Source organism: Rattus norvegicus, chromosome 2, assembly GCF_036323735.1.
Source record: "Rattus norvegicus strain BN/NHsdMcwi chromosome 2, GRCr8, whole genome shotgun sequence".
Lineage (NCBI taxonomy): Eukaryota > Metazoa > Chordata > Mammalia > Rodentia > Muridae > Rattus > Rattus norvegicus.
The window spans coordinates 246,650,251-246,670,441 of record NC_086020.1 but is presented as its reverse complement, the minus strand read 5'-3'; the positions used below and the strand labels follow the sequence as shown (position 1 = coordinate 246,670,441).

Genomic DNA, 20,191 nt, shown 5'->3' with positions numbered 1-20,191 from the left:
TATGTATATGAGTGTGCTTCCATGTGAGTATGTATGTGGGTATATGTGTGTATATGTGTATGTGTGTATATATGTGGGTTATGTTTCCATATGTATGTGTGTATGTGAGTGTGCTTGTAAGTGAGTATTATATGTATGTATGTATATGGATGTGCTTCTGTGTGAGTATGTATGTGTGTATATGTGTGAATTTATGTATGTATGTGTGTGTGTGTGCTTGTCCGTGAGTATTAATGTGTTCATGTGTGTATGTATACAGGTGTGTTTGTGTGAATACATGCATTTGTTTGAGTGTGTGCTTGTGTATATACATGTGTATATAAATGTTTGTGTTTGTGTGTGCAGGGGCAGATCTGTGCTCCTGTGCACATGAGGACAGTTTCTGTGAGCTGGTTCTGGTTTCTGCCTCCCACCATGTTGTTTCACAGGGTGTACTCAGGTCCTTAGACTTGACAGCAAGCACCTTAACCTGCTTTGCTGTCTCACCTACCCAGAAAGTCTAACTTTGGAAGCCATATTTATTTGTATAATTTTTCTTAAATTTTAAGGCTGGTAAATGTTTTTGTTATAGTGGTTTTATTCTAAGAAAAAATGAGTCATAATGTAAGTTCCTAGTTACTCTTTCCCATCATGATTTTCCTCATCATGAATTCCTGTCTTTGTAGCTCTTTTGTTGTCACTAATGGACCGTCAGTCACCGAGTGTTTGTATGTCATGATCAGCCAAAGTCTGGGCTTAGCATGGCTGGTTCATACAAAGTCGTGTGGTGTACATCTCTCTACCATTAGTGTCATTAAGTCTCTGCCCCCCCCTCAAGCGTTCATTTGTTCCAAGGGTCCGTCTCTTAATCTTTTCTCCTCTTTTTCACAAAAACTTGTTTATGTACAAATCTGCCTCTTCCTGAATGCCATGGAGTCCGACTGGTGAACTGTGTAGCTGTATTCTTTCACTTATGCTATGCATGTAGCATTTCCCCCACACACTGCACGTTATCTCCCAACCCTAACCATGAAACCATCTGGAGTTGATATCTGCTTGCAAAGGCACAATTGGCTTTTTCTACTGCAGTTTCACTGGGTGCACAAAGCACAGGTAAGGGCAGGCCCCACGTCTGTCAGGAAATGGCCGACACGGAATGAGCTCAACAGTATTTTTGCAGGCGTTTTGTCTCATAGTTCCTTGTTTTGTCTTAACACGTGTTGTACACTTATGATTTCTGGTTTTGTGGTTTTAGGGGATTCGTGTTTCTTGTACTTTCTCTTTGGTTGTTTTTTGTTTGGTTGGTTGGTTTTTTGTTTGTTTGTTTGTTTGTTTGTTTGTTTTGATTTGTTTTTGAGCTGGGGACCGAACCCAGGGCCTTGCGCTTGCTAGGTAAGCGCTCTACCGCTGAGCTAAATCCCCAACCCCATGTTGTTTGTTTTTTTAATTCTGGTTTGTTTTATTTTTCTGTTTACCTGTATGTTTGGGAGGAAGGGAAATGGAGAGGGAAGAGGGAGGGAGAGAGGAAGAGAGGGGAAGAGGGAGAGAGAAAAGGCTTGGAGTTGAGTGGGTCGGGGAAGGGGGCTATCCGGGAGAAATTAAGGGAGGGGAACTGTTGTAGTAAAGGAAGATAGAGGCAGAGAAGGAGGAGTATTCCAATCCAGGTGGTTTGGGTCAATTTTATCTTGTCCAGGTGGGCAGTTTCTACCTTTATTAATTGGCAGTGAATTTATTCTGTGGATGTATTGTAGATTTAGAATTTAACATATAAATACAATTGCTAAACTACAACTTTCTAGGAGGTTTGATTTTACTGGGCTACAGGGGATGTGAGCAAAATTCCCAGCAGGCAGAGAGACAGCCTGTCTCAGTTCTGGAAGCTGTGCTAGGCTATAGAATGCCTGGGGCTAGTGTGGCGCGGTGCCACACTAGAATGGCCTGCGGAATGCGATGTGTGTGTCAGGAGTGGTAACAACCTGCCAAGGGGACAGTGTGTGAAAGCGGCTGGCAGAGAAACAGTCAGAGCACTCTGCTTCCACAGATCCTGGCAGAGTGGGAATGCACAGAACCGGTTCCGCCTATTTTTGATTTTTACAACAGGAAACTGATCAGAATATTGTATGAAAAAAATTTCAACTTAAACAAAGCTTTCCCGTAAAGTTTTATGGCCTGAAAACAATGTTCTCTTGTTGCTGTGACAAAATGCCTGGAAAAAGTAACTTAAGGGAAGAGGGGTTTGTTCTGCTCCATGATTTCAGAGGGTACTATAGACCACGGGCAGAGTGGAATGGTGGGGTCATAACTGACTGTGTGATGGGGCAGCAGGTTGCTCTGCAAACAAAAGTTGCTCTGGAAACAAAAGGGAGGTGGAACTGAGGCAGGGAGAGAGAGAGAGAGAGAGAGAGAGAGAGAGAGAGAGAGAGAGAGAGAGAAGAGATTACTCCCTTTGCTTTCTCCTTTTTAATCAGTTCAGGATCCCAGCACACAGGAGGGCACCATGATCATTCAAGGTGAGTCTTCCTTCCTTACTTAAACCCAGTTGGAAACTCTACCGTAGACACTTCCTCTTCAGTGATTCAAAATCCTGTCAGATAAACAGAGAAAGCTAATAGTTCGAATTCGCACCTGTCTTTTACCAAGTCATGTTCTACTTTATAAATGCATTTACATTTTTATCCACTTATACATGAAATATAACTAGGACGGTATCTAAACTTTAGACCATGCATCCCATTTCTCCTTCCCAGGGATTGTCACTGTGTGTAGCTCTTACATCTGGTCTGAGGACACTGGATATCCACATGCAGGAGGGTCAAAATGAACTCCTTCCTCCCTCTCTCCCTCCCTCTCTCCCTCCCTCTCTCCCTCCCTCCCTCCTTTCTTCCCTCCCTCCCTCCCTCCCTCCTTCCTTCCCTCCCTCCCTCCCTCCCTCCTTCCCTTCCTTCTGCATGAAACACCAATTTGAAGTAGATCAAGAACCTGAAAAGCATCACCAGAAACGTTGAATGTGCTCAAGGGCACATAGGACCTGTCTTCAGTACATTGTCTAGGCGAGGACTTTTTGAATCACATCGCAGCACCTCAGCAAACCACTGCAAGCAGTAGCATATGGAATTGCACTAAGTTGCAGACGTTATGCCAAAAAAACATTTAACAGAATAACATTTCACAAATAATATTTAAAGGTATAACCTGCAGAATGGGAGAAAATATTTATCAGCTCTTCATCTGACAGGTTGCTCTCTAAGCGTACAAAGAATTCAAAATATTAGTCCCAAAACACAAGTAATTCAGTCAATAAAATGAGCAAGGAAAATGCGGACCAATGGTTCTCAAAAGAGCTGGCCAATTAATGTATGGAGACTGCCCAGCATCCATAGCAATCAGAATACAAGTAGGACTGGCTCTCAGATTCCATTTCAAATCAGCCGGAATGACAAGCATCAACAGATGCTGGTTTCAAGGAACAAAGAATACTTAGATGCCGTGGGTAAGGATATATTTCACCTATTATTACTGGATATTTACCTGAAAGACTGAACTCAGCCAATGACAGAGGACCTACACACCCATTTTTATGGCAGCGCTATGCACAAGGGCCAAGCTACAAAACCCACCTTTCTCTACAGGGGCAGGGGCGTGAACAGAGAAAATGCCACATGTGTGAATGGTAGAGTTTTCCATAAATAATGAAGTTGTGCTTTTTGCAGAAAAGTAGACTCACCTGAATTAAAGAATTAATTCAGTCCGAGAAAGAGGGTAATGGGGGGGTGTGACCAAAATGCGTGACATATTTACCTGAAAACTCAAATTTTCATGCAATAAATGCTTTCACATCCATTTTTATTGACATTACACTGAGCCCTGTTCTTTTGTACGATAAATATATGTTGCTAAAAATTAAAAATAATGAAGCAAGTATCTTAAAATAAGTGAATACTTCTGATAACTACTGACATTATCATTTCCTGTGAACTAATGCAGTAACTCCCAGATCGTACTATCAGTCATGTACATGCACATTACATCTCCCTGGAGAATCATTCCTAAGGCATAGTGTGTGGTTTAAGACTGAGAAATACTAGAGAATTCAGTTTCCTGGGTTGATGAACCTGAGAACGGCTTGTCTGAGAGAAGCTAGGCTCTGAAAACAGAGAGAATTGGGGTTTCCCAGTGCTTAGAACAAGCTGCATGGAGGGTGTACAGCACTGAGAACAAGATGGTAAACTGAGTGTATCTAGCTTTCAAATGAGAAAACTGAAGAACTATAGACCAAAGTGGCCAGGGGACCCTGCACTGTATATGCATAAACTATGTATATCTAAGTTAGGTCTATACTGACAAGGAGAGAGTCCTAACCACCAAGGGTAGACATATATACAGAGCCAGGTACTGAGTTCAACTGTATTTCATCAGGAGGGCAGCCCTTCCCCCGGGATCTTTCCTTTCCTGGCTAAGGAAGAGGGATGAGGCTTCCTTAACTCACCCAAGCATTTGTTTATGAAGAGTCATTTGAATATTTGGCCATGGTAAATGTGAAATCCACACCTGATACATTAAAGCTAAGTGTGATTTTCAAGATGGGAATTTATAGCTCCCATATGCAGTGAGATCACCTAGAAGAAATATATAGAAAATAACCAATAAATTTTCTTTGTTGTTTTCATTTATTTTCCATCCCACATCGAGTTCATTTATTTCAGTGCAAATGTGCATGGAAAAAAGGCAATAGTGTGAAGTAAATGGAAGCTGTGTGGAATAACTCAGGACACAGTACATCAGAAATAACTAACACAGCAATCTCAGACTTCAGTGTCCAATGGTCCGGTACTGACTTCTCCCTGTCTGGAACTGACATCAAAAATCATAATACGTGAACTCTGTTTAGTGCCCAGGAATGTGTGAGAAAACAATGTTAAAATGGCAAGCCCAGGAGAATTTTTTCCTGATCTCCCTTGTTCTCCTGGTAAATTGATATTTATGAAGCTCCGTGCCTATTTTCTTGTCAGTGACTCTAAGGTAGGAATAATCAACTGAAATGGTCATGTTGTGTGTGAACCCCTAAGTCCCTACAGAAACACACGCAGGTCTCAACCCAGTGCTGGTTGGTAGGAATTTCTGCTTCTCCACCGTAATCACTGTTCCCCAGGTGCCAAAGATGCTGAACACTGGCTGGCTGGCTGGAGTCTCTTTCAGTGGAGCTCAGAATCACCAACCCTTTTCAAGGTTCAATCCCTGAGGAACTCGTCTACATGGAAGGCATGTGTGGATGAACAGGCAATCGACTGATGGAAACCAATAGCACAACTGAAATATTTGTTGTTTATTTTGCAGGCAGCTCCCCTAAAACAAGCCCAGCCGCTCCTCCATCAGTTCACCCTTGAAGGCACACTCCGCTTTGCTCTCTGACATCCATGCATGACATTCCGTTCAGCACTTGGCTTATTTTTAGCCAGACTATCAACATATTTTCAACCGGTCTGTCACAGCACTAGGACTTGGAATCTTGTACCGTGAAGGGCAGCAGCACAGGAGAAAAGCAAAGACTTCTTTAAAATGGGGAATTACAAATCCAGACCAACACAGACTTGTTCTGGTAACTATTCTGACTTTCACCATGTTCTGCTAACATTTCTCACTTTCTTACACACACCACGACTCAATTGTAAGAGTGAATGAGCGTTAAGTCACTGTGATGTGTGCTAATCTGAATGCAGGGTATATTAACGAGTTCATTTGAACTTACTCCTTTTCTCTGAAAGAGTTCTGAAGGAAAACAGAGAATTTCTTGTAAAAAAAAATATTAGTTTAGTCCTTTGGTCTAATACGATAGAAAGTTTGAAGAACTATTGGATATAGAAATTTTAGAATTGTATCTTAAGTATCTAGCATTTAAAAGCTAAAAGACACTGTCTAGAATTGAGATTGCTGCAATTAAAATGCAATAAAATCAAATGAAATAAGTCAAATATATTCTTTTATGTAAATATATTGTACAATATCAAATGGATTCTCAATTACTACAATCCCAAAGTGATTGCATTACAAACATAAACATCTGCATTAAACCCACAATCAGTCACTTAAATTAAGTATTGTAGATTTGAGAATAAAAAGCAGGGTTTTGATTACTTGTATGCTATGATCTCTATCTACATTTTTGCAAAATGCAATTATGAATCAATCCCATTTGTTTTTCTTTTCCAGATGAATGGAAGAAGAAAGTTAGTGAATCTTACGCTATTATCATAGAAAGGCTGGAGGATAACCTGCAGATCAAAGAAAATGAATTTCAAGAACTAAGGCACATCTTTGGGTAAAGTCAGAGTTTTGACTTTTCAAAATACATGTCTCCATTATTTTGTTTTTAGGTCTGTCATGCATTTAAACATAAAGTCTAAGGTAGGTCTTAGGTGTAACCAGACTAAACTTTAGAATGCCAAGTTGTCTGCTCATAAGCACTCATACGGCTCCCAAAATTGAAAGGTCACAGCTTCCTCAGAATACTATATCCTACATTCTGTCCTCAGATAAGTTGAGGGAGAAGAGCTTGGGAAATAGAATACAAAACAGAATACAAACTGCCAGTGTTCCAAGTAACCTGCTCTGGAATTAATCACTAAATTCTTTAGTCTGTGCCACTAACCAACAGCACTGCTTATTTGAAAGGGTTGCTTGTACTAACCTGAGTCTCCCTGGAGGGCTAGGATAAGTTTTATCAACCTCCTCAACCTGTAGACTTTGAGGCAATCTCCCAGGGGGACAGAGTAGACATCTGTAGACATCGAAGGCCATCTTGCCGTGGAACAGAGTATCATTTTACCCTCATTCTTGTAATATGTGTGATATCAGCTTCTGCTCCGTAACACAAAGAAGGAAAACAAACAATCCTGGTCTAGTCTGAACACAATGTTTAGACAAGATGGGCAGGAACCCAATTTGTGCCAACAACCTCCTAGAGAAATTGAATGTGATTCTGAGAAACTAGGTGTGCTTCAAGGTAGCAAGCTCTCCAAACGTCTTCGTGTCACCAGTGCTGTGATGAAACTTCACATCCAAGGCAACTTGGGGAGAGAAGGGCTTCTCTCATCACTCATGGGTTCCTATCACATTTCATCATCAAAAGTAGTGAGGGTAGGAACTCAAGCAGGCTAGGAACCTGGAGGTAGGAGCTGGTGCAGAGACCATGAAGGAGTGCTGGTTACTGGCTTACTCCTCATAGCTTGCTCAGCCTGCTTTCTTACAGAACCCAGGACCACCTTCTCAATGATAGCACTACCCGAAATGACCTGGGCCCTCCCCCCATTAATCTCTAATTAAGAAAAAAATTGCCATAGAGCAATAGTTCTCAATCTGTGGGTTGTCATTCCTTTGGGTATGGGACTATTCTTTCAGAGACCATTGGAAAACACAGATATTTATATTAGCTATATTATGATTAGTAACAGTAGCAAAATCAGAGGTGTGAAATGACATGAAAATGGTTTTATGGTTGGGGTCACCACAACAGGAGGAGCTGTACTAAAGGGTCTCGGCATTAGGAAGGTTGGAAACCATTGCCTTACAGGCTTGCCTACAGCCCACTTTACCAAAGGCATTTTTTCAATTGAGGCTCCCTCCTCTCCAGTGACTCTTGCTTATATCAAGTTCACATAAAACAGCCAGCACACCAACCAAGAAGTTAGACGTGGGCCAGTTGTCCTGGTCTGTCTCAGCTCTCATTCACATAGTGAACTCCTAACAAAGACCATTCTTATTTTACATAGAAAAAAGGAGTCATACCCAAATGCCATGTTCCTCAAAAGAAATTTCAGATATCATAAGTGCATGGCTGGGGAACAATGTCACCAACTTCCCTTAATTTATCGAAGCCTCGCCAACAGAACTAACGGGGCTTCTCAGGTCTTCACACGCAGGCTGGGATGAGAGGCCACTGAGGCATCGCTGGTTGCATAGTACCACATCACGCTCAGGTGCTAGGAAGCACATGAAATTCTCACCATGTGACAGGTATCTGCTAATGTTCTCAGTTCAATGGGTCCGTCTTTCATCAGAGGACCCCAATCTGTAAGGATAACGTCCAAGAATCTATACCTGGTTCTCTTTTCCCAGAGAGAGGTAGGACTCATGATGAGGTGGCAGGAAGTCAGTATCTGGTGCAGCCCACGGAGTCAGGGTGAGCCTGTTGTCTGATTCTGTCACTTCAGACAGCTCCATCTGGAAAGTCAACTGCTTTCAGGGTCGAGCTCGGAGAACTTTCTTCTCTTTGGATTAAAATAATAGATGACAGGGGAGAGAAAGGAGGCTGTGCCGAGAATCTAAACGGTCTTAACTGGTGGTTTATCCAACAAAGTGTTCAGGGTTGTTGGAGAAATCAGCTGAGCTATGACAGAGTCACCTTTGGGAAGCTCGGTGGTAGATGCATAGAGCCTTCATGCCGCAACCTTAATCAGAGATTGTGTAGCATGGAGCTATGCTGTGGCAAACAGCTGTACCGGGTGCCTGGGAGTGTGCCTTTCTCTAAGGATGCAGATTGCATGAAGGGTCGGATCCCTGTCCACGTATGTGCAGTTAGCACAGTCGTGGGCAGAGTTCTCTGCTCAGTCTGTGGTCCCTTGTCCATTTCCTGGAAGCTTTGTTTCTGACATTATCAGTAGGTGCTGGTCTTATTCATTTAGAGAAGGTCAACTACGCAATGAGCCACCACCTCATCCGCTCACGTGCATAATACCCCTGGTTTTAACTAGAGTACAGAAAAGACATAAGGCACTCAGGCTAATTCAGTTTGTGTCTGTGGCAGTTTACAGCTGCTTTGCAGTGAGACCCTGATGTGGGGGGAAGGTGAAGGGGATGGAAATAGTCCATTCTCTTCTCTAATGCAAAATCAAGTTCACTTGTGGCTTTGGACATGTGTTGAAGTCATAAATAGGAGGCAGGAATGAGATGAAAACAGATGCCAGAGGAGGGAAGGCAGAGCGGTACGTTCACATACAATGTGACTTACGTTCACATACAATGTACTTCCTCTGCTGCTTCTCATCTCCACAGTTATCAGTTCAATACTCACTTCTTCACAACACCATCTATCTATCCGTGGGCCAGACTCCTCTCTGCTCTAAGAGATCACTAGAAGTGCATCTCCACCCTGTGAGGATTTTCTGTGTTTGTGTTTATGAATAACACTGGTATGTTACCTCTAAAACGATAAAGAAACTGCCTAGCTGGTGCCTACCACATGCATGCTGTGCTGCTAAGGTGTCTTTATCCTCTTAGACTCCATCCACAGGGGACTCTGGCGACTTCTATTAAGGCAGGCCAAATAAGTGAACTCGGAGAGTGCATATCCTGCAACGTCTGGAGATGCAATTCTGAGCAAAATTACTGGCTGAACTTAAAATGGGGATGAAATCTTTTCAAAAAGTTACATCCTAAATTTCAGCCACAATTCTCATCTCCCATCAATATCCAGTCAAATGTTTCTGTTCTGCTAAGCACAATTAAAATATTTAAGATCTTGAAGCAACCTGTTTTCTCTCCCGTCACGTCTTCTAAAGGAGCTGCATGCATCATATTCCTTGACAACTGGGCATTGGTTGCATGTTCTAATGCCTGGGGCTCAATTTATTCTCTGAATCCTTCTTGCATTTTTATCACCTGCTATGCCCCTCACCAACAATACATTCTAATGAGTTCATAGTGCTTTCTGGGTCCTGGATGGCATTCCTAATTAAGATTAAGTCACACTCATGAATATTTTTCTAATAGTAAATTATTTCCTTAATTATTAAAAAGGTAGTTCTGTACCTAAAGGTTACTTTCTGCCTTGAAGCGTAATAAACTCTTTTCTTAGCCTCTAACTCTTAGCCATAAAAGTGTGCTGCTGTGTGATCCAATTAAACTTCTTATCCATGACCTCGTTCTCTCGGAGGACATCTGACACAAGCACAAGTGGGAAATTACGAAAGTGAAATGTTTGAGAAGTTGGCTGATGTGGTATACTGATGGACGAAATATTGAGCAAAGCAGATAAAAATTAATCAGTCTTCCCGAACGTAGAGAAAATGCAAGAGAGGAAAGAAGATGACTGTCCAAAACCTGTGGTGCTTTGAATGGAAAGGGCCCCTAGTGGCTCGTAGGGAGTGGCGCTATGAGGAAGTGTGGCCCCATTGGAGTAGATGTAGCCTTGTTGGAGGAGATGTGTCACTGGAGGAGGACTTTGGGATGTCAAATGCTCAAGCCAGACCTAGGGTCTCTCGTTCCTCTTCACGCCTGAGAATCCAGACGTAGAACTCTGAGCTTCTTCTCCAGGACATCGTCCGCCTGGATACTGCTGTGCTTCCCGCCATGATGATAATGAACTAAACATCTGGACTATTAGCCCACCCCTATTAAAGGCGTTACTTTATAAGGGATGCCATGACTGTGGTGTCTCTTCAAGGCAATAAAAACACTAACTAAGAGAGAAGTTGGTTGTAGGAGTGGGATATTGCTGTAATACCATTTCACTCTTTGGACACTTTACATGGGGGCTTAATGGGCCATACTAGTAGGAGTCTGGAAGATTGTGGTGCTGAAGACGCCCTGGAAGACAGAGGGTGATTTGAAGTGGAGGGACTGGCTCAAGAGGTTTCAGAGAGGGAAGAATATTAATATGTGGCCTAGAAAACATTTGGTGAAGAATGTGGCTGCAATCTGCCCCTGCCCCCCACCCCCAAAATCTTCCTGAGGTCAAATTGAAAAATTATAGATTAACAGCTTTGGCAGAGGAGATTTTCAGACCGTCTAGTATGGACTCTGTTGCTTGGCTATTAGTGGCCAAGCTTATGCAGATGTATTATGAAAAGGCATAGGATGAGCAACTATAAAGATGAAACACACAGGTTGAGGGCAAAGGGGACTCTAGGAAGTGTACACAGACTGAAGAAAAGCAAAATGCTAAGTGGGATAAACGGGGTGGGGACCTTCCACCAAGACTCCCACCAAGACGACCACCTAGCTGAGCTTTCAACTTGTGCAGAGGAATTGATTAAAGAAAAGCTTAGGGCCATGCATGGTAGTACAAACCTTTAATCCCAGCCGTCAGAAGGCAGATGCTGGCAGATCACCAATTTCCAGGCCAGCCTGACATACAGAATGAGTTCAAGGACAGCCGAGTTTAGGCAATGAAGGAGATCATTACAAATAGAAAGCTGGTGAAAACTGATTTGAACAAGGAGACCATATTCCAGCCTCAGCAAGCACCAGAGCTTTGCAGCACCCACCACGTGGCTCGGTCTTTACCGTCAAGGATACAAGAACGATGGAATCTTCCTCCATGACTAAGGAAAGCTGATAAGGCCAGGCATGTGTCAGGGGTGTCCCTGAATAGAGGCCTAGAGAAGCCATTGTGTAGAGCTGTAAAGGTGAAGCCAAGATTGACTTGGAGACCCAAAACGGAGGTGCCACAGTCATGGGGTAGCTGCTGAGGAAAGCTGCTAACAGAGAGTGGAACAAACCCAAGAGGAAGAAGCATGTCATAGTCAACCAAGTTGGAAGGAGCTAAAGATCTGAACAGTGCTTGACCTCACACATGGAGATGCAGAGTTTGGTCTCTGCCCAGACGGTTATGAGTCTTGCTTTAGTTTGTTATTTCCTCACTGAGATCCCTCTCCTCCCCTTTGAAATGGGAATGTATATCCTGTGCCACTATTTGTGAAGTCCAGGAGACACTTTTTTATTTCATTTTATAGGGTTTAGACTTAAGCGATTGCCATGAGTCTCAGAAGAGACTTTGAAATTTGGATCCTTAAACAATGCAGAGATGATGACAGATTGTGGATGGGGACTTTTAAAGTTGGACCTAATGCAGCTCTGTATTATGATACAGGTAGAAGCCTATGGGGGCCAGGAAGTACAATATGATGGTTTGAGTGAAAATGGACACCACTCCCACCCCATAAGCTCATAGGGAGGTTTCGGATGCTCAAACCAAGCCCGGTGTCCCTCACTCTTCCTGCTGCCCAAGAATCCAAATGTAGAATTCTGAGGTACCGCTCTAGTGCCATGTCTGCTGGCATAGATGTCATGTTTCCTGCCATGACTACAATGGACTAAACCTCTGAACTGTAAGAAATCCCCAATTAATTGTTTCCTTTGTAAGAGCTATCAGGGTCATAGTGTTCCTTCGTAGCAATAACAACCCCAACTAAGATATCATCTTTCTATTGTGTTTCACATGGTTAGTTATGCCTTCTTATTCAGTGCTTTGCAGAGTCCCATGGAGCAGTGAAACAGAAATCACCAACCAGATCTTTTCCAACAAGTGTCCCATGAATATCCACAAGCATGTTTACTGAATACCTTCTACGTCGGAGCCCCACACTTACAACAAGAATCATTTTCACTCACTCCCACCTCTGTTTATGGAACCGAATTCCCATCTTGAGTGGTCCCTTTACTCTGTTTCTCATGTTATCTGTTTCAGAAGCATCTGTTGACTGTTACTATTTCAGAGAGGGTTGAAACAAATTTAGGCTCTAAACTCATCCATTACTGCCATAGAGAGCAGGTGGTGGAGAGTGGCTACATAATAATAAGCTTGGTGTAAGGTCTTGTGAGGTTTTGATGGCTGAGACATTGTAGGACTTTTACTAGCAGCCTTTAACAGTCTGCTTTTTTCTAAAGCATTGATTTAGGTTGGTTCTGACTTCACCGCTTAGCTTTGCTTTTGAGAAGGAGAGGAACAAGAACATTAGAGGCAGTGTCTTCTGGAAGAAGAAAGAGGGGGGAGGGGAAGAGGAGGACTGAGTGGGAGCCTGTAAGATAAGAAGCCATACAGTATGTGGATAAAGAGGTGTGGAGAGCCTTAAGCCCTGAGAGAGAGAGAGAGAGAGAGAGAGAGAGAGAGAGAGAGAGAGAGAGACAGAGACAGAGACAGAGACAGAGACAGAGAGACAGAGACAGAGACAGACGGGGGGTAGAGGGAGAGAGAGAGAGAAACAGAGACAGAGAGAGAGACAGAGAGAGACAGAGAGATAGAGAGACAGAGAGACAGGGACAGACAGAGAGGAAGGGGAGGGGGAGTGACAGTCGGAGAGGGAGAGGGAGAGGTGGAGGGAAGGGAGAGGGAGATACCCTCAATAAAAGGACAGAATTTGAGATGCAAACCTGTGACAACATGAATTTGGTTTCCAGTCTCTGTTTTTGGCAGTGTTTGTGTTTGTTTTGTTGATTATTGGCACAAACGCTATGCAAACATTTCAGACAATGCTTTGAGTCTTTGTGGAAGAACACATGGCTTCCCAAGGCTTCTTGAAACCTTAAGAGTTGTTCACCCTTCCTCAGAATGGTCATCTTACAGTGTTTGGGGCGACTTAGGCAACACCCAAATCCCACAGTTGGCTGTGGTTCTGAAAGCTGCTGAGAGGAGTACAGCAGGGCCCAGAGCGGCTTTTCAGGAGGTGAATAGAAGGTGCCTCTCCTCACACTGACTTCATTATCTCCTTTTTAATTCCTTGCACACATTGTGCTTTCTCACTGAACAAAACATTACTTTGAACGTTTTGTACTCAACAACTTTCAAAATTCAACAGCATCATTATCAGCTCGTGTATGTCTATTTCATGCCCAAACAGATTAAAACTGAGACAGAAAAGTTTGTTCCATAAGTCATTGGTATTTGAAAATTACAATGTACCTGAGGTAGCCTTGCAGTATTTCAAATTTCATGTTAAAGTTTAAGCTGATTTGAAGGTACTTTTGCCAGTAACATTGGCACCCTGTTAAAATTTCTCCTGACTTAAAAACATACAGAAACAGAGTGTCTTAAAGGGTGTTTCTATTGCTGTGATAAACACTGACAAAAAGGGATTTGGAGAGGAAAGAGTTTATTTGTCTTAAATATCATTTGTGGCAGATCAAGACCAAGGTAGGTACTCAAATCAGGAACCTGGGGGACAGGAACTGAAGCAGAGCCCATGGAAGAATGTTGCTTACTGCCTTGCACATCCTGGCTTGCTCAGCTTGCTTTCTTATACAACCTGAGACCACCTGCACATGAATGGTACCACCCACATTGGGTTAGGCCCTCCCACATCCATCAGTAATCAAGAAAATGGCGTACATGCTTGCCCATAGGCAATTTGAGAAAATCATTTCTCAGTTGAGATTCCTTTTCCCAAAATAACTCTTGTCAATCTAATAAAAGTGCTAACAAGGACACAATGCAAGTGAAATAGAAGTGTTTAAAAGTAGCAAAAGAAAAAGAAAACGGACAAAGGTTTTCAGAAACCATATAAAGGTATCACATTCTGCGAGGGGCTGGCTCCGAAGCAGTGTAATGCAGCAGGGTATTACTTGAGATGAGGATATTAGGTCAGACACCAAAGGAAGCTTTAAGTGGCCACTGAAGCAACTGAATATAACCCAAGACAACAAAGTCCCAGCTCGCCCCAGTCACTGAGCTGTATTGGACACTGGGCCTTGCAGTCTCTTAGGAAGGTGTGGTTTTTCCCCCTCTGGGGACTTCAGGTTACAATCTGTCCAAGACTTTAAATTGCACATGTCCTTGCTTTGCAAGCAAGCGAGACTGGATTCTCTGTCTTCAAAAACTATGCAGGACATGCGTCCAGTTCCTGGTGGGAAGAGTTTCTGATGCCCTGGGTTGAGCAGATAGGCTTTCTTAAGTATCATTTACCCTAAAAATGACATCATAGGACATGAAAAGTGCTGTTGGGTGGCCAAGGGAAAGGGGGCCTCTGTTAACGGACAGAACTAAATAACTGACAAGAACTCCCAGAATAGCAAGGGATGGGACTTTTGACCTAACTGTTTGAACTTAGGTGGGTATACTGAGAGAAGAGCCAGGTTGGAATAGTTGGGTAAAAGTTAACTTTCATTTATATTATATTGCCAAGGTTATACATACAGCAATGGACCTGACAGATGACCAGAGGGTGTTGGCAGTTCTTGCCACCAAACCTGTCTCTGGGTCCATTCATGGGTCCCACAAGCTAGAAGTGGGGACTTGTGGCTTCGTATTGTGCTCTGGCTTCTGTGAGCAAAGGCTCATGAGAAGTATTTCATCACTCACTGAAACATTCTACTGACTAGATCCTCAGCGAAACATTTGGAATGTTGTAAGTCCAGAGAAAAATTACCTTGGGGCATCTTTAGCCCCCTTAAAAAAATCATTTAATGCCCTCTTCTGGATGTGACCAGCCATCTCTGGGATCGTTAGGTAAATCTTCTGGGACGTAAGGATAGACCTGTAGTGTCCAACCAACCAACCAACCAACCAACCAACCAACCAACCAACCAAGAAAGGGCTAGGAATGCTGTCAGATAGTATCTGAGTAATCCACTTATCCCCCATGCTGTGAGCCACCCATCCCCCATGCTCTAACTCCCTCACCTAATGCTCTATTTTCTCACCTAATATTTCTGCCAATGTATTTGAAAAATGCCTTGAGTTATGATTCTTCTTCTCTTACTATCGAAACTTTTCTGAGTTGTTACCATGCTGTAGCAAGGGATTTTGGGTAACCTAAATCTCGTTTCCAAACCCATGTTCATTCACATCAGCTCCAGTAAACTCAATTGGTCAGTAGCTTCCGCCAATCCACAAGCTCAGAATGTCATCAGATGTGGCTGAAAACTGTGGGGAAGTTTCTCCACCTCTCTGTACCCTGCTAGCCCCACCGAGGTGTTTGGTAAATGAAACGACTTGTAGGGCTTAGTGCTTAACAGCACACAATGCTCTTGCTGAGAACACAAGTGCCTTTTTAAATATATCAGTCATCCTGTGGTCACCTGTAACTACAGTCCCAGGGCCTCCCAGCCCCACATGTGCTCATACCCACATGCAAACACAGAGCACAAAATTTAAAAAGTAAAACCAAATATTTTACTAAATGGTTCGACCCGTGACTTGTTTCATTCTAAGACTGTATACGTTCCCATGTGACTTCCGCTTCGGGATATGCAATGTAGAGTGACCTTCATCCCCAGCCTGTGGTGACACAACTTGGTTCAGATCAAACCATCTCCCAGTCCCTCTGAGTGAGGACCGAACTTATGTGGTCTGAATGCTTTTCTAGTGTGGGCAGCTAAGCCTGTTTTGTTCAGGGGATGAATATCCCCCTGTCTATGAAAACAGACCACAGAGCTTAAAGTTGCTAATTAAAGCTTTTCTTGGGGCCTCTCAGGGTCCCTGGAATTAGAGGCCTGCTCTTTTTAGCAGCACCCAGGAGAATAGAACTTTTTCTATTTCGAAATTCCAATAGCCTTTGAAGTTCTTAACTGGAAGCCTTGATGTAAATGGGCCGCGTTTATTGAGCCTTTCAAGTGTAAGTACTTTAAAGGTGATAGGATCCCCCGAACCCCACACCAGAGACCAGACATCTCTAGAGCTGCCAAGATTAAAATAGGCTGGAGGCCCCTTGAAGCTGACCTGGAGGCCAAGGACATGATCTTTCTACTGAATAATGTCCTGGGAGTGCCAAGGACCTAAAAAGGTCAAAAAATTTAGCTCTAACCTCCTGTTGAAAGTCTGCCTGTGGCTCCCAGGGCCCTCTGGGGAGCAAAGGCTTTGATAGGACAAAGGCTGAAACTTATTAATGCCACCATTCCTCTGCTCACCTGCGGCCAGCTGTATCTTCTGTGATCTGAGGCAGCTGACCCAGCCAGAGTGCAAGGAAACGTGGCCTCAGGCAGGACATGTCATACATGTGGGTTACATCCCTTTTCCCACCTTCTTATCAAACACAGCACAATGCCCCCTTTCCCTCTCTATCACCCGACCTTCCTCCCTCCTTTTCTTCACTTTGTGAATATCCTAATTTATTTATGAATATAATACAAATGTTTGAATGTAAAGGAAACCATTTGACTTTTACACATCTGTACTTTCTTTATAAGGGGTTTAGTAAAATTAGATTATATATTTATTTAATTATATCAGAACACAGTGTGTGTTTGAATCTTTACCTTAACTGGAGCCTTTCAACGATTAATATTATTTTCACCAAATTTTACTTCTTCCTATCACTGAAAAGCGATTCTTCCAAGAGCAAAGATGTAAGGCAAAATAAAGTTCTGAATCTACAGAACAACTTCTCAAACAAAGGCAACATGCTACGAGGTGAGTTTCTGATCATGTACCCCATGCCTTTTCAGCTCTGATGAAGCCTTCAGTGAAGTCAGTTTAAATTACCGCACAGAGCGTGGCCTGTCCCTGCTACACCTCTGCTGTGTCTGTGGCGGTAAGTGCCTGGGCCTGGAACCTGTTCAAGCCAGAGCTATCCCTCTGAGGTAGGGACGTGAGGTGCTGAGTGGCCAGAAGGAAGACCCTATCAGACCCAATTTCTCTCTAAGGATTTGCTCCTAGGAGCCTGCTGACATTCACAGGAGCGACGAGCCCTGTAGATGCTTGTTCCGTATCTCTGAATTTCTATTGATCTTCTTTTCTAAACCAAGTAGTTCAGTTAGCTGGGATATCAACAAGTGCTTCTTAATACAGCAAGTTGGGAATTGCGTTTAATGGAGGAGTCTTGAAAGCACTCCCTGATGCGATCAGACAGTTGATTACCTCTAAGAAACAAGTGTATGTGAGGAGGGAAGAAAATGTTAAACATAGAATCTGATAAAGGAGATTGTTCAAGTGAACAGGAGTCTCATTCTGCTTGTACTTCATTTGATTTCAAAGGGGTCCCGACTTATGGCGGGTCTCAGCGTACAGTAGCAGCTCAGTAAAGGTAATGAATTGTCAAGCGGAAAGGTGGAATTTATTTACTGATCAAGCTGAGCTGAGCTTTCGAGATGCAGAAATGGTGTTGCATTACCGATGGGCAAGAGCCGCCTAGACTTTCCTGATCCCTCAGAACAGACTCAGCTTTCTATCCCCTCCTTCCCAACGGGAGCTGGCTGCCTAGCCTCTTCCAGAGCTACCGCATCAGTAGTTTTTACTCCCCTGTAGGATCCCATGTGACTACCTTGTCACCTCAGCTCTCCACTAGTGATTTATGATGATGGATTCACTTGTAACTGCGTGGCTTTTTTTTTTTTTTTTCATTTTGCTTGGCATTTTTGAGACAAGATCTACTCTGTAGTCTGGGGTAGCCTCAAATTTGTGGCAGTCCTCCTGTCTCAATTCCCTAGGTGCTGAGATTACACACATCAGCCACTGAACCAGTTGAAATCTAGAGTCTAGAATCTTATGATGTTGGAAGAATTAAAGCCTGTGAGCCAAGTCGACTGTGGCACACGGCATCCATGCAAAGTTGCGTACGTGTGAGGAAAGTTTGTGAGTTACGAATCAGTGTCAATGAATTCAAGTGCACAGGCGTGGGTTTGAACTGTGGACAGACACTTTCACAAGTCTGAACGGCATTTTTCTTTAAGTCGGAGGAAGATGGTGAAGTGCTTTAGACAACCCCTGCAACAAACAAATCAATTTTCATATTTCTCTCTAGGCAACAAGTCACATATCCGTGCCCTTATGTTAAAAGGGCTCCGTCCATCCAGACTGACGAGAAATGGGTTTCCAGCTCTGCACCTGGCCGTTTACAAGGTCTGACCTTTTCATTTCTATAAGGACTTTGTTAGGGTCAAGGACAACATTGTGTCCTGATGTTTACTCCACCCCAACACCACAGTACTGGTATTAAAAGAGACGGGGTCTTGGGGTAGAAATCTCAGCTCCCATCCGGACAAACCACACCAACCTCTCCACATGGAGAGGTTTAATGGAAGAAGGAGACAAGGGAGAGGGAAGAGAGAGAGAAGAGAAAAAGAGGAAAGGAGTAGAGGCCGGCCATGATCACGTGGATCAAAAGAGGGAGGGGAATGGGGAGAGAAGGGACAAAGGGGGAGGAGGGGAAGATCGAGAGCAAGAGAGTGAGGAGGGGGTAAGCAGCCCCTTTTACAGTGTCAGTCACAGCTGGATGTGGCCAGATGATTGGGGGATGGAGCATATCTGACTGTTGCCAGGTAACTGTGGGGGTGGAGCTTAGACAGAATGCTTACAACAGGTGCTTTGGAATATTTGGTGTTGGAAGTGACCCTCAAGACTGTCAATCATATACGTTCATATGACATGTAAGTGATATGACACTCTATCCACAGGGACTTTCCCTCAGTCGGCCACTCTGACTAATTTCAGATGTTGAATGGGCATCATCTCCTTGGCCACTAAAGCAAACCATAAAACTCTAAATGCTAGTATGTGTTTCACAGAAGCACGAAATGAAGATGGGTGTCAGATGCCTGGTTGATCATAGAAAAGTGATTATGACCTGCTACAGTTGACCCCATCTCCAAATCCTGAGCTTATTCTCCATCTCCTGTGAGTCTATGACAGAGTTTTACTGCACCCTTCCCTGTTTGTAGGTCTGGAAAGAAGCAGTCATTAGCTTGTCAAAGACCCTCCATACTCACAGACATCTTACAAGTTTACACCATGAGGAGAGAGGGACACACATTCCCACTGTGTTATTTTCCTTTCCTGTGCTTTGATTAAATAGTCTGACAAAAGCAATACAGAGGAGAAAGGGTGTTTGGCTCATAACCTGAGTTTACAGTTCCCCGTTGCAGGGAGGTTATAGTGGCAGGAACCGGAAGGAGCTGGTTACATTACATGCCTAGTCAGGAAGAGAAAACACGCTTGTGCTCAATGTACTGTTAGCACTTAGATCTACTCCAGTGTCTCCTTCTGAGGGAATGGTGACGCCCACAGTGGGCAGTTCTTCCCACTCCAGTTATCATGGTCAGGACAGTTCCTACCACCGACCAACATGGTCTTGCAGATTGTCCTTGGGACTCTACACCGGTGGTTTTACTTACATCATGCTGACTCCATAAGCAAAACTTACTTAGCACTCACGATGCAGATTTTACTTCCCTCAATTTATCCTGCCTGCAGATACCTTAAAGCTGTTCTGTGCATCTAGAGTCAATGCCTGGTCATTACCAATTGCTTGCTGGAGAACTGGCAGCTAAGTGTTAAGTTCTCTTAAATGTCTGCTACTCCTTCTGCAAAACTCAAACAGGGGCAGCTTCAGGATAATGTCTGACAAACATCCCCCTACCCCCCCCCCCCGAAAGGCAGAGAAGGGATAACAATGCAGCTGCAAGGACTAGAGAGGGGCTGATTGACAGCCGAGAGGCTTTGTGAGACTCTGGACTCTGTCTCGGCCTGGAGTTCTTTTCTATAATGACCCCTGTGTTGAGAGTCACT

At 43.5% G+C, this 20,191-nt stretch overlaps 1 protein-coding gene across 2 annotated transcripts in view; it reads left to right on the top strand.

Annotated features, from left to right (window-relative positions):
• The first annotated feature begins 5,441 nt into the window (after positions 1-5,441).
• Positions 5,442-20,191, top strand: part of Tnni3k (TNNI3 interacting kinase) — a 267,950-nt gene continuing 253,200 nt past the window's right edge. The window contains exons 1-4 of one of the 2 annotated variants that reach the window (XM_039102111.2): positions 5,442-5,575; positions 6,187-6,295; positions 17,134-17,219; positions 18,429-18,526. In XM_039102111.2, coding sequence (XP_038958039.1) covers positions 5,536-5,575; positions 6,187-6,295; positions 17,134-17,219; positions 18,429-18,526 — 333 coding nt within the window. In that variant the 5' untranslated portion in view covers positions 5,442-5,535. 2 annotated transcript variants of the gene reach the window in all.